This window comes from Lachnellula hyalina (genome assembly GCF_007821495.1).
Source record: "Lachnellula hyalina strain CBS 185.66 chromosome Unknown contig00006, whole genome shotgun sequence".
NCBI lineage: Eukaryota > Fungi > Ascomycota > Leotiomycetes > Helotiales > Lachnaceae > Lachnellula > Lachnellula hyalina.
In genome coordinates, this window is record NW_022157120.1 from 76,402 (window position 1) to 90,360 (window position 13,959).

The window sequence follows — 13,959 nt, forward strand, 5'->3', positions numbered from 1 at the left end:
TAACCTTTAGGCCGTTGCACGTATACTGATCTGCCATTCTCTTATCAGATTCCCTCCAAGCCTTTCACGAAACCCGGTCGTACGGCACGCGTTACATGACACACATGATCAACACGTCGGCCTGTCCTACCTCTAGCGCAAATGATCTCTCACCAAGCTCCTCATATCTCTGTGTTCGCTGAGAACCTGTAAGCCGCCGTGCTCGACTGCCGTCAATGGCCTCTGCTGCTGTGGTCGCTTGAGTCTTGCGTGAATAGCTAGCTATAATGGACGATGGCCCGGACGTGAAGCGTGCCCGGCTGAACCCTCCTGCTCCTCCACCATGGCCAAGTTCTACAGAGACCTCGAGACAACTTCCTCCTGTACCGACCTCTGCAGCTTCCTACCAACACCACTCTCCATTCTCCTCTCGGCCTTCTGACCCCCATCTTTTGGGCCGCCGACCTTCAGTACATACTGACCACCCACCATACGACCAAGATCCCCGCAGGTCAGGCTCTGGACCATCGCATGTGTATCATCATCCTCATCCTCCCCAAGCTTATGTGGGACAACAAGAACGAAACATGATAAAGAGAGATCCGTCAGATGAGCCCCAATTCCGACCACCTTCTACTGGAAATGGGGGCGATCACCATGTAAACCCCCCGTCCCTACAACATCATGATGGATACGGGAGGCCTCTTTCTTCATTTGAACCTCATGGCAGAGCTCCTCCGTATCCAGCTTCCTACCCACCCCCACATAGTCCTATGTCGGCTACAGAACCGTATCATCCCGCCCAGCAGTTCGTCCCTCCGCGAGATTCGTTTTCCGTCACTTACCCCTCGAACGGCGGCAATAATAAACCAAGGAAAGCTCAACGAGCAGCTCAAGCTTGTGATAGTTGCCGAACACTCAAGGCTAAATGCGATGAAGGAAGGCCTTCTTGTAGTACCTGTAAAGAAAAGGGATCCGATTGTCGTTACCGCGACCCTCCCCCAAAACAGTGGGTCTTATTCTGGTCAATAATTGAAAATCACTAACGGTACTAGACAAGACAAGGTATCGGGGGATATTTTGGAGACCTTAATGCGCATAGAAAATTCTGTAAATGCGATGCAAGACAAATTTGAGAAAGTCCAGAAAGTCCAGGACGGTTTAATACGCAGACTACCGCCACCAGATTTAAAAACAGAGGATCCGGAGGACGATTTCACTTCAGACTATCGTGTGCAACATAGCGCAGAATCGCATCCATTGCCTCTTGCCTCACCTCCCCCGTTGACGCCTGGCCAGGAGCGTTCCGAACGTCTGTTACGAAGAGATCTTTTACAGCAGCGGCAGGAAATTCCGTTGCAAAACGATCCACTACTACAACAAGACCCCTTACTACGAGAGCAACAAGAAGAGGAAGAGGAAGAGGGCGGTGATCCCGGACCTCCTAAACCACCGTCAATTCCAGTGAATCACACCACTGGAGCCGCGAGATTACTACTTGAGCCGCCGATAGCTGAGATGTGTAAGGACGTGGTCAATCAAAAGAGGATGATCAAGAACGAAAAGTACCCGATCATCGTAGAGGAAAAAAGAGGCTTGCTTAGGCTGTATGGCAGAGGGGAAGGTACCGATGCTCCTCCTGGATATGATAAGGATCCTTTGATCGATCATGGATCGGATAGTATTTCTGGCGACTCGAACTCGGAAGTCTCTTCGCCTCCTGGACCAGAATGGGGTCAGGTCGGTAGTGGATGGACGCCGCCTCCCAACCTCCCCTTAGATTTCGTAAGAGGTGATATCGGTTCCGACGGCATGCCCAATTTTTCGAAAGAAAGAGTCCTCCTTCTTGTGCAGATATACAAAGACAACATCAACAATATGCATCCACTACTTATTCCTCGAACGCTGGACGCACTTGTCGAGACTTTCTTGCGGTCAATTCCAGACAATTCTCCAAAACCAAAACAAGTTGCAAATCTTACAGCCAGCCATACCCCGAATCACGGTTCTACTAGCGCAGGTTTTGTGAGGAATCCAGAAAGTCCAGGAACTAAACGGAAACGATCACCAGGTTTAGCCGATTATTTCAACCCCCCCGAGATATCGAGAGATTGGGAATTGAAACCGGGCCACCCATTTCGTTCAATTAGTACAGCGATTGTACTTTGTGTCCTTGCATTAGGGTCAATATGTCAGTCCAAAGGGAGAATCCCTGATTGCGTTCCTGACCGAGATTCGGACAGCACTTGGAATAGTTCTCCAACCATCCGACACGGTCACCCTTCGTCACCTCTACAGAGTTCACCTTCAATGTCCACTCCAATGGGTATACCATCACCGCAAGATACAGATCGTGGGCAAACTCGTAGTCGGAGAACCTCTATTGAAGGCGCGTTCACAACAAAAGGCTATCCAACAAAGGCGAAGAACTTGGACCGCATACCTGGATTAGCTTATTTCGCACTTGCGACCGACATTATTGGTAACCAGCTCGGAGGTAATAGCCTTCAACATGTTCATTGCAATATCCTGGCAGGCTTATACCATGGACAACTTGCCCGGGTGATGGAGAGCCACGCCTATATTCACCAGGCCTGCAGAGGTCTTCAAGTTATCTTAAGACCGTGAGTCCTCTAAATTTGCGAATGTTTAATCATAATTGACTTGTCTTAGGAAACTTGACCGGTTCAAGAAGATTAAAGATAATTACATGGCACAAGTTCCTCCCAGGGACAATCCTCTCATCTTTGCATTCTGGACCTGTCTACAATTGGAAAGGTATAAAATGTCTATATAAACAATCAGCGGCGATACTAACACGAGATAGTGATATTGTTGCGGAGCTGCCAATGCCACACTCTGGCATTCTCACATACGAGGAAGATATGCCTGGGCCAAATTTGCCAGCTGCTTTGGATATTGATGGTTTTGATCGCAGAATTATAGAAGCTTATAGTGCTCAGTTGTTTATCCGAAAACATCTGAATATGCTGCATAATATGTTCTATAAGCCTGGAGGTGCGTAACAAGATGCTGATTTATGTTATTATTGCTAATTTGAGCCAGATACGGTCAGTGCCAGTTACTATCCGACTATTGAAGCTTGCGAAGATGGCCTGAATATCCGCGGGTTTGCTGGAGCTATGGCTTGGGAAGAGAACGACAAGCCAGCTACCGACATTCTCGAAGCTCGATTACGAGCGAAGTACTATGGAGCAAACGTGATCACGTATCGGCCCTTCGTACTAAAAATCCTCAATCGTCAGTACCCAAGGGAATCGGAGACCGAAGAACAGCGTGAACAGTATCCAAGCGACTTCAAGGCTGGTATCGATGCTCCTGGTATTGATAGCGGTGCAACTCATGTAGATCAGATTGATCCGAAGGTTCTCAAGTATGCAGAGCTCTGCATAAGAGCCCTCATCAAGAGTACAACTGCTTTCTGGGGCCTTGGCGACCCGGGCAAGGATAGGATAATTGTCACAAACATCTGGGGCACTGCACATGCGTATGCCTCTAATCCTCTCAGCTTTTTGAATGATATTAACTCTACTTAGACAATGGGGCAACGTTCTCACCCTCCTGGCCGCGTACAAGGATCCTATCTTGCGTAGGTTCATTGACAAAGACACACTTCGTGATCTTCTAGAGAAGACAATATCTTTTTTGAAACTATACGCCCAGCCATCCTCCGCACTCTATATCGATTTTAGGATCCTGGAAGAAACGGGTGCCTCGCTCAAAATCATCCCGCAACACGGATCTAACCAATCCAATAGCTTCTCGAGCGCAACGACAGGGGATACACCGGTGGGCATGCCTTGATCCGACACATCAAATTGGCACCTCTTTTCTTTTCTTGTATGACCGAACCATATATATTGCATAGGCAGGCGGACAGGGGGTGGGTATCCTCAGCATCTTTAGCGGTGGCGCACATTTGAATTCCAATTTTTTTCCCTTTTAGTTCTGATCTAGGCATGGCGAGCGATTCATCAGCATCATCATTATACGGCTGGGCGAAACAGCAAACACATACACATGTGACACAGCCATACAGCACAGCTACATGTTTTTCGATATAATCCTACGGGACGGCGGCTATCTGATTTTTTTATATCCCGTATAGTGTTCCCGATCATCGATTGTTGGGTTCTATGGCAGGGGACGATGGCGTTTCTATGGGGCTCTACAAATGGTAGCGGGATTTGATATCAGCAACTCGGTACAGCCACCAATGTATCGAACTAGCGATTCTCTCTCCGACTTAATATATAAATACGTTTCAGACGCGACTTAATTGAGTGGCGCCGCTTTGCGAAAGTAATCTCGGTCCATTTTAGCTCTGTATGTAGATACACAGCGTCCGTCTGGTGGTCATTTTGAGGACCATACTTTCTAGTGTGCAGACTGTTTGTGGATGTGAATGGGACTTTTAGTATGCGCACGCTGTGTAATATGCAATGCGTGATATGATATGAATGTGTGCTTACCCATCTCAAGTCCTCTCGGCTGCTTGCGTACGGAGTATGTATGTTTGTCTCCGCAGGATTACCAATCGCTCCTGTGTGACAGGGGCTGGCGATCAGCAAAGGCCGCATGGATGAGAGAGGGGGGTCGTCAGTCGCTTATCAGGATGTTGGGTACAGTTGGACTTGGACTTTGGACTTGGCTCTCCGAGCAAGGACTGAATCTGCGAGAGCATCTTTGCCGGACGGGACGGTAAGAAAACCGGGATTTTGGTTGCACGTCGAACTAAAATCGTCCGCATCCTGATGGATACTTTTGGCATGGCGGTGTTGTACATGATATCGTGCTTTACTGTGGTGCTGGTGTAATAGGAGAAGCGGCTAATGAAAGTACTATACATACGCCTACGAAGTACGGAGGAATGACAGCATTTGGGATTCTAGAACTGATTGGATAATCTACGATGTAACACTGCGTTTCTTCAGCGGTGCGGTGGACTGCGGGGGGATTTCTCGATTGAGGGGTATCTTCGACAGCGAATAACAGTGGTGACAGGGTGATAGGATTCGGGATGCATGTACAGCTTATAGGTGGGGAATTCCCGAAAATCTGTATTTTCAGCCACTCAATTACTGAGATTCCGATAGACTTTTACCCTGGCTTCAAGATACCAAGTTACCTAGGTATTTGCTACGTGCTTGGTTTCATATTAGAAGGCATACGCTAGCGGGTACGGACGGAAAGAGATGGATCCAGAGCAGAAGAATAGGGCCAGTGTGATAGACAACTCTTCATCATTTGCCTAAAGTCATAGTGTCAGACGCTTGGGAACCGGTCCTTTTTAAAAAGAAAAAGAAAAAACCTGATAGTTTGTTAAACAGGGCTTACTAGTCTTCCAGAAATATTTCTTTTCAATTTCCATTGCTTGTTGACACCGACCCATGTGATCCAGGCGATAAAGCTGAATTTGGGAAATGCTTTGTTTGAATAGCAGGACGGCTTCATCCAATTTTAATGATGAGAACTTCATGGTAAAACAGCTGGAAAGATGGAGCGGGCAACTCTGCCTTCTCGTGCTCTGTAGTAAGCATTTGGGGTCTTTGTCATCGATACCTAGCACTGGTGCTGGTATTTGGTGCCGAGATCTGTATACCAGCAAGCTTTTGTTTAACCTCTTCGAACAACTCTCTGCAACGTAAGGCAGAATCAAACTTGTGTTACGAAACCCAAACGAGATATTGTACTATCCAAAATGCAGGAACGCCGGACAGGTCACGACAGAATCCATACCACGATAAATCCGCGCACTTGATAGTATAAATATCAACGCCATGTTGCTTGATGGCGGGATTCAAAGAAGTTCATGGGCGTTGATATTGTGCAGGGCAGGCAGATACAGTAACGCCTTCGTCACGATGATCAAGGTTTGTCTGTGCAACCTCTCAGGGCGCCCTCACCCCCGCCCCACCTTTGCATCAAATATATACCTGCTACCTCTGTCCACCAAATAACAATACAAAAAACAACAACATCGTCTCTAAATATCAGCTCTACAAGTAGAAGAATGTCAATCGGCGTAGCAATCATCGGCAGCGGTATCTTCGTGAAGGAGCACCACTTGCCCGCCGTCCAGCTCGCTGACCACCTCACGCTGAAGGCTATCTATTCGCGTTCCCTCAAATCCGCACAAGAACTAGGTGTCAAAGTTGACCTCTACTCTGATGATTCTGGCGCTGGAAAAACATACCATGACTTGCTGCTCGACGACTCCATTGCCGCCGTCATAATTGCTCTGCCCATCCTCAAACAACCTGAATACATCGAAGCCGCACTCGCTGCAGGCAAGCACGTACTTTCCGAAAAGCCAATCGCCAAGGATCTCAAGGAGGCTCAGCGTTTGATTGAGTATTCGAAAAGTGACAAAGTAAAGAGCGGTGCAACCTGGAGCGTTGCAGAGAACTATCGATACTTAGGGAGCTTTGTGTATGCAAGACAGGAGGTACAGAAGTTAGGACGCATCTTGGGGTTTACAGTCAAGAGCTTTGGCAACGTGGGTGCTGGCGACAAGTATTTTGGTGAGGGCCACAAGTTTTCCCAGAAAGCTATTTTGAGCTAATTTTGGGACAGAGACGCCGTGGCGTCAACATCCTGGATATCAAGGAGGTTTCATTCTCGATGGTGGTAAGCAACCTTTTGAGTCTCAAAGCTCTTTTATAATTTGCTAGCCGTCCCGTACCTTTAACAACTCCAAATATAGGTGTCCACTTTGTTGCTGCAACCAGGTTGCTCTTGGGAGAGGAGGCCAAACCCGTTGCTCTGACTGCTTATTCGACGCTTCTCCGAGAACACCTTCCTCCAGTCGACACCATCAACTCTATCTGGCTAACCAAGTCTGGCATCTCTGGCACCTTCTCAGTTTCCTTCGGCACTACACTCTTTGGTAGTGACTATTCGATTGCATGCGAGAAAGGCAGTGTGTCGGTTTTAGGAAGTAAAGTAATTGTCAGACAGGGCGAAGAGAAGGACGGTAAATTTTCCGAGGTTGACTTCAAGAAAAAAGGCCAAGGGAATGGAGTTGAACAGGAGGATGCTGCTTGGGGCGAGGCACTTACCAAGGGTCACACCCTCCCGAACCAATCTCCCGAGGAAGCTCTTGCGGACTTGGAGATCCTCGAGAAGATTTTGAGGAGCGGAGAGGCACAGGGCAAGTCAGAAACGTTGCAGTTTCAGATCTAGCGTCGTTGGTTTCCACGGTTGGTATGGGAAAGGAGACAGGAGGCACTTGCCCAAGAATGTTCTCGCGTCTTCAGGCGTCAGAGTAGATTACAGATCCAGAGCATGAGCCCAATAAAATATCTGAGCAGGCCATGGCTTTCAAGTTATTGAGTTTTGCTAGGATGAAACAAGTTGATGCTATCTACCGTAGCTATGAAGGTAAAAATACACAGGATGCTCACCACGAACAGAAGTTCACAGCTCATCCACCTTCACTTCAACTTTCAACTCTCATCATCCTCATCATCCTCATCGGCCTTCGTCTTCTCATTTTTCTCCTTTTCGCTAGCCTGATGCGGTAAAGTCACCAGAGGCCGTGTTCGAGGTGGTGGAGGTGGTGGAATTGTCACTTTGTGCGCCTTGTCCTTCGTCTTCTTCTTCGTCTTTGATTGAGAAATTCAGTTGACTTGCTTGCGTAGCTTGATATTGGCATTTATAAGGGACTTGACTGCCAACTCAAGAGCCTCGATTCGCTGCGCGTGCGACGTTACCTTGGGAGTGAGCACACCAGAGACCTTTCGCTGGATGGGTGTGACGGTCTCTTGTAGTCGTTTCACAACCTTCTTGTCTTGCATTGGACAGTGGGAATTTCAGGGCCAATGAACTTACTTACCTTCGTAGGGGCTCCGGCTTGGAATACTGAACCGTCTGAACTGACGCGCGCTTGAGACGGAGGCACTGTGGAGGCTTGTGCGCTTGGCTGCCGCAGAAATTGAGAAGAAGTGTTCGGGTCTGGTGGCAGAGAATATGACTTCTTTGCTGTGGGTGATCAGAGAAAGAAGGATGGTGAATCTATGGGAGGCAGCACAACTTCAAAGAGCGGGCTGCTTCGCTTCGCTTCATGCGAGTGTATTGAAGCCAACACACTTTACCGTTCTATTCTCACAAAGAGGCGTGCGCTCATTCCTTGCACGCAACGACACAAAACCAACTTTACCTTTATCCCAAAAGTCTTTTCATGAAGCCGCAAGCAATAGGCCTATCCCCCCCCCTCCTTCTCTGGTCATGACAAGTACTAACACGAGCCCAGATTCTATCCTCCTACAGAATGCCTCTCAACCCTACACAAAAGCTCTTGGAATATGTGGCAGATTCCGTACCCATACAGTCGACGTCGGAAGATAATCCCATATCAGAAGAGACTCCCTAGTTTTTTAAGCTCGCCCACGAGATTAGAGACCAGATATTCGAACTGGCACTTGTCAAAGATGGAGCTATAGAGCCCTTGCTCTGTTTGGAAAGTCTCACCATAACAGATAGCGGAGAATCGATACTGAGAATAGACAATTTCATGCTGAGGCATCCCAAATCGTATATTGGCAAAACGTCTTTCATTTCAAGAACCTCAAAAAATTCCGCAAGTTCACCGAACAATACAACAACCTCCCAAGCCAATGGCGACACATTCAGGTCGACTTTAGACCCGCCCCCATTATCGAAACAGGAGTATATCTCTACACCTTACTCGACCCACTTGGCGACACGACTCCAATTGACATGGAACACGACAAGTGGATGAACAAACGAGTATCAGCCATTCGCAGAGACGTTCGACAAATGTTGTATGCTATGCCTAGTCTGCCGCGGTACACTATACATGTGAAATCATCCGCACAAGCGGATTTGAACCGTTTGAGCATCGTAAAACATTACATTATGATTTTGTTTTCATTCTTGGCCTACCTCCACTCGCACACGCTATCTCAACTCTTGACAACCTATACTACATCTAGAGGCGATAATCGAACACCCATGTTCACAGTTTGGAGCGAATGGTGAGGTACACAGGATAGGGGAAAGAACAATTCAGTTGAGAGGCGATTGTCCTAGGGTGGGCATGGCACAAATGAGCTACATCTTAAGTCTTGCAATGGTGCGAATAAAAATTCATATCAATGGACATTGGTTTTGGTCAAAGTGTTCTGCAATTCTGAATGCATGTGGAAACAGCTCTTAAGTTACTGTACCATTATAGAGCCGCGCCTTTTCATTTGGCAATAAAATCCGCCATGTCCGGCGGTGTAAATTCACCTCTGAGAACCTAACTGGTCGACAACTTGGCTTGGGTAAGTAAAGACGTCTCTAACTTTATGCGTTGAATGAAAATGAGGTGGTAAACGCATAACTTGAATCTGGGTTCTAGCAGTGCAAATCGCACGATCAGAACGCGTATACTAAATTTACCTAACTAGGTAGATCCCCCCCCACCCTTATACTCGAGTACGCGTAAAATGTGAGTGGAATAGAAGTGGATAGGTCGTAATACAAAATACAAGTCAGTAGCTCATACACACTTTACAAAGTACATTTCGAGTCTACTCCTTTTAGATTGAATTATGTTTATCAGGCACGTTTCAAAATGATTAGCATATGATTTATATCGGTATAATCATACCGCATGGGTCGAATGCCAAGGTGCCAAGGAGAGATGAGCGGGACTCCCGCTGCGGGGATGACCCGGTAGTTTGGTATTGATGTTTGGGAAATATTACGGTACAAATATGGTCCGCAACCACCTTTAATGTAATACTGTAGTATAATATATAATACCACTGGTACCCCAAAGTGGACGAAAGCAACAACTAGCCTTATTTGGCACTCGAGCCCCTGAAGCTAGAGTGAGGGTGATCTGGATGCACTCAGAGTATTAATGGGACCCGATGGGTCCATTCATCACACCACCCACTGTATTGCGCAGGTACGCCCTACGGTAAGTAATGATTGGCGTAAGTCGGGATGTTGAACAAGCTGTATAGTGGAACCCTTATCTGCTACAAGCTTTTGTAGGGATCTATTAGCCTGCAAGCACAGGGTATAGTAAATTAAGTGTAACGTCCTCACTGAGATGCAGTAGATCACGGAGCCAAACGGGGCAGCTTTTTACTTTTAAGTTGCATTTCTGTGGGCAAGACAAGCAAGCTGTGCTGTCATGACTTAATAGACCTGTGTGGATGGGCGGGTAAAAGCAGCTACTGTACTTGACTGGGTTGTTTCATACCCTCGATACCTACTGGTTGCTTGTATCCATATGTATTTCCCTTCCTCCTATTGGAGTGATACCGCTGCCGGCACCCCGGATGAGGTACCACCAGTTCCAACCTTTGAAAAAACAATCTTGCGCTTTCTCCCTCCCTCTCTCCCTTCCTTCCTAAAGCACAAAAATACCATGTGAGTTTGGCTCGTCCTCATAATGACATCCATACGCCAAAACACACGCTGTCACCTTGTTCTTGCAGCATGTTCCATCTCGCTGGTGCTCGTCTTCTTGGGCCTGCGCACTTCCAATTATACGACGCCCAGATGGGGCTTGTCTCAATCGCAGCAGACGCCTCAAGTTCAAAATACGGACATTGCTCGAGCGGGGAATGGAACACTTGGCGTATGTCATCTCTCCTTCATGCTAGGTATCTACGCAGTTTCTTTCGCATGACTAGACTAACGTTTGTTTGCACCTCTGTAGTTCGAAAAGGTCCTTGTTCTTGGGCTTAAGGAACGTACCGACAAGAGAGATGCAATGATCTTGTCGAGTTCGTTGACGGGCTTCGAAGTGGAGTTTGTTGATGCTGTTAAAGGCGAGGATGTTTTAGACAAGGCTCGACCGGCAGTATGGCTGGCTATCTATCCTAATACCAACCGAAGAGACTGATGCGTTCAGGGGTTTACAATGAGTGGAGGAGTACTGGGATCGTGGCGGGCACACATAAATGCAATTCGAAGGTTCGTAGGGTTTCACTTCAAAGGTCCTAACTACATACATGCTTCACAAATCTAACAGCCTTCATACCTTAGTGTCCTCGAACGAAAACTATCGTCAGTGCTTATCATGGAAGACGATGTCGATTGGGACGTCCGAATCCAATCCCAGATGCCCGAATTCGCCAAAGGAGTGCGTACCGTATCCGGGGTCCCGCTCACCGAGCCCCAGGAATCTCCCTACGGCGATGACTGGGATATTCTATGGCCCGGCCATTGCGGAGAGGTGGGCCCGGAAAAAGACGAGCCCATCTACATAATCAGCAACGACGCGACCGTGGCTCCGAAAGAGCACCAACCCTGGCTGAAGATGCTGAAAGATTATCCCGAGGGCACCCGCATCGTGCACAGGGGTATCGCGCCCATCTGCGTGTTTTCGTATGCGGTGTCTCGTCGGGGGGCACAGAAGCTCATGGCGTCGTTGGCGACAAAAACATCGTATGACCTCGCGTTCGATAACCAGTTGGCGTTCGCGTGTAAAGATAAGCTGCTGGACTTGAAATGCTATTCGGTGGAGCCTATGCTGTTCTTTCATCATCGACCTGCTGGATCTATCAACAAAGACAGCGATATCGCAGGTTCGAAGCCCGAGGATGCTGATAATATTCGGGAGAAGGGGATTACGGAGAACATTGTTTGGAGCGCGAGGTTGAATCTGGAGAAACTGATTGCAGGAAGCAGGGACTATGTTACGCAGTGGTGAAATGAACTGATGAGTGGGAAAGACACCTTGTAAGAACACGAATGGATTTTGGAGTTCGGATCGGGCTAGGGAAACGGAAAGGGGGTGAAAGCGCAACTATGCACCTGGAGCCTGCAAATGGTTGAGCATAAACAGCAACATGAAGTGAGTAATTATTAGAGTTATAGAGTGGAAGTTAAACAAAAATTTCTCCAAATAGCTTGAACAGGTGGTGGCTCACTAGAGCAGCAGACAGCATATAATATAATACTGTAACCAAATCGGTGATTTACTTGATATATTCCATTCATAAAAGTCCAAAAGCTCTTGACCAACGCCACGAATTCCGGACAACCAAAAAGAGCTTTTGTCAAAGCCAAAAGTCCCATTTCCAAACACCAAGCTCCGTTTCCTAAACGCTAGTTACCTTTTATACTATTTAACCCTGTGCCGTTCCACCAGTGAGACTAACGGCCATATCCCGGATTCTGATATACAGGCGGAGGGTTCATTGGTTGCAAGTTGAAGTTGCTTTGTGTATTCAACCAGGGTTGATTTTGATAGCCGGAAGGGCCTATCGCTGCCTCTGTCTTCGCCTTCTGAACATTGCGTTTATATCTCCAGAAAGCCAAAGGCCCCATGAAAATAACCACTAGAAGAACAAGAGCAAGAAGTGCCCAGTTATACTTGGGATTGAGAGCCAACGGGAATCCACTGAATCAAAGTTAGCAAGATGACGTCTGGAAGGGAAAGACTGAGATGAATTACAGGAAACCATTTATGATACCAGCTGGGATGACAATACGTCCAAGCCATACGTGGATGGGAGTAAGCTTGGTGGGAGCCTGAGTTTTCTTGTACATTCGGTGGTGCAAGAAGCCGAGGACAAATTGACCAATCATCAATACCATAACCATCAGACCCAGAATCTGATGCGCTGAATTGAAATTCTTCGTTCGATTGAACATCGTTCCGGCATAGATGCCCACGCAAGCTCCGATCAACGCCACCACAACCGATAGAACTTGGTTGATACCGTGCCACTTCGGGCTATCCATAACTCGTAGGATGAGAATGCCAATAGGCATGAGACCAACAAAGGATAAGATCATAATACAAGCGTGCAGAGGAGCCGAGAAGTCGTGATCGGTCTTGTCCTGGGTCTGCTTGACTCCAGCAGAATCAGCAACTGCAGGACTTGGGACGCTGCCAGCCCCGACTGCTTTTGTCAAATCCATCGTGAATGAGCCATAGGTAGCATGACGTTTTATGCCGGCGGTGAGAGACTTTTTATTCAAGTTGCCATCTGGACCTGTTGCATATGTAAACTTGGCCGCAGTGTTTTTCGGATCGATCGAGCCTCCCTTCCATAACCTGCAATTGGAACACTTCGCATTTAGTGTTGTGGTATTGCCTGCAATTTTCGAGCCCGATAAAATAGTCATCGAAACATTCGAGGTATAGCTGGGTTCTACATGGCCGTGAGACAGTCGCTGACTGACAGTTACTATTCCAATAAATTAGTAGGGATTTCCCTAGAAGCAGCGAGGCCGCCATAATTTGACTTGCCATTTTTGCCTGAGGGATCAGAATAGACTAGGAACATCAACGAATTGTCCATCTTCTCGCTTCCCATCCCGATAGCCTATACATATCATATCAGAGGCCATCACAAAGGGGCGGGGTGTGGTGTGGGGGACTAACGAGCCATGAGCAGCTGCTGTCTCCTGAAATAGAGAAAAATAACTCATTACTATTGTCATCTTGAGGAATGTTCAGCGCGAAGGAGATGCTACTGTCATTGGCGACAAATGTAGCAGCAGATGCTGTTGACAGGGCTATTGCTGTTGTGAAGAAGAGGCCTGTTGATGTTGCACGTCAGCGGTCGAAGATCGACTCAGTTAAGCATTCTCCACATTGCGCTACAGTATAGGGTGACCTACCCGCTGTAACGAGCGCCGATCTTAGGATTACCATCCTGAAATTGAAATTTGATAAGAACAGCTGCGAAAGAGGATTTGAATAGGAAAGAAAATCAGAAAACTATGGAGAATGAAAACACAATAAGAGGTCTTGATTTCTTTTGAATAACATCTCACCGGATTTCCCAACGCTGAACCGCCGACTTTGCGTGTTCTTGATCGGCTGGCCTGTCACTGCCGCTCACTGAAGCGCTGGATCTATTTTGATGCCTTGAAGCAAGCCTCTCGTATCGCGACTAGAAGCGCCACAACCTTGGCGAAATTGATGCGCACAGGGATGCTCGTTGGCTAGAATCTCCAACAGAGGTCTGCAATAAA

At 47.4% G+C, this 13,959-nt stretch overlaps 3 protein-coding genes across 3 annotated transcripts; 2 read left to right on the plus strand and 1 right to left on the minus strand.

Moving 5' to 3' along the window:
* Positions 1-6,013: 6,013 nt before the first annotated feature.
* On the plus strand, positions 6,014-7,185 carry YMR315W (Uncharacterized protein; the record flags this gene model as incomplete). Its single annotated transcript, XM_031145549.1, has 3 exons — positions 6,014-6,524; positions 6,577-6,630; positions 6,707-7,185. 3 exons carry the CDS (start codon positions 6,014-6,016, stop codon positions 7,183-7,185), a joined length of 1,044 nt encoding a protein of 347 aa, XP_031009292.1.
* Positions 7,186-10,414: 3,229 nt separating this feature from the next.
* Positions 10,415-11,680, plus strand: COLGALT1 (Procollagen galactosyltransferase; the record flags this gene model as incomplete). Its single annotated transcript, XM_031145550.1, has 4 exons — positions 10,415-10,603; positions 10,685-10,828; positions 10,880-10,941; positions 11,014-11,680. 4 exons carry the CDS (start codon positions 10,415-10,417, stop codon positions 11,678-11,680), a joined length of 1,062 nt encoding a protein of 353 aa, XP_031009376.1.
* Positions 11,681-12,126: 446 nt separating this feature from the next.
* LHYA1_G000559 (uncharacterized protein) lies at positions 12,127-12,897 on the minus strand (the record flags this gene model as incomplete). Its single annotated transcript, XM_031145551.1, has 2 exons — positions 12,127-12,373; positions 12,428-12,897. 2 exons carry the CDS (start codon positions 12,895-12,897, stop codon positions 12,127-12,129), a joined length of 717 nt encoding a protein of 238 aa, XP_031009295.1.
* Positions 12,898-13,959: the final 1,062 nt, after the last annotated feature.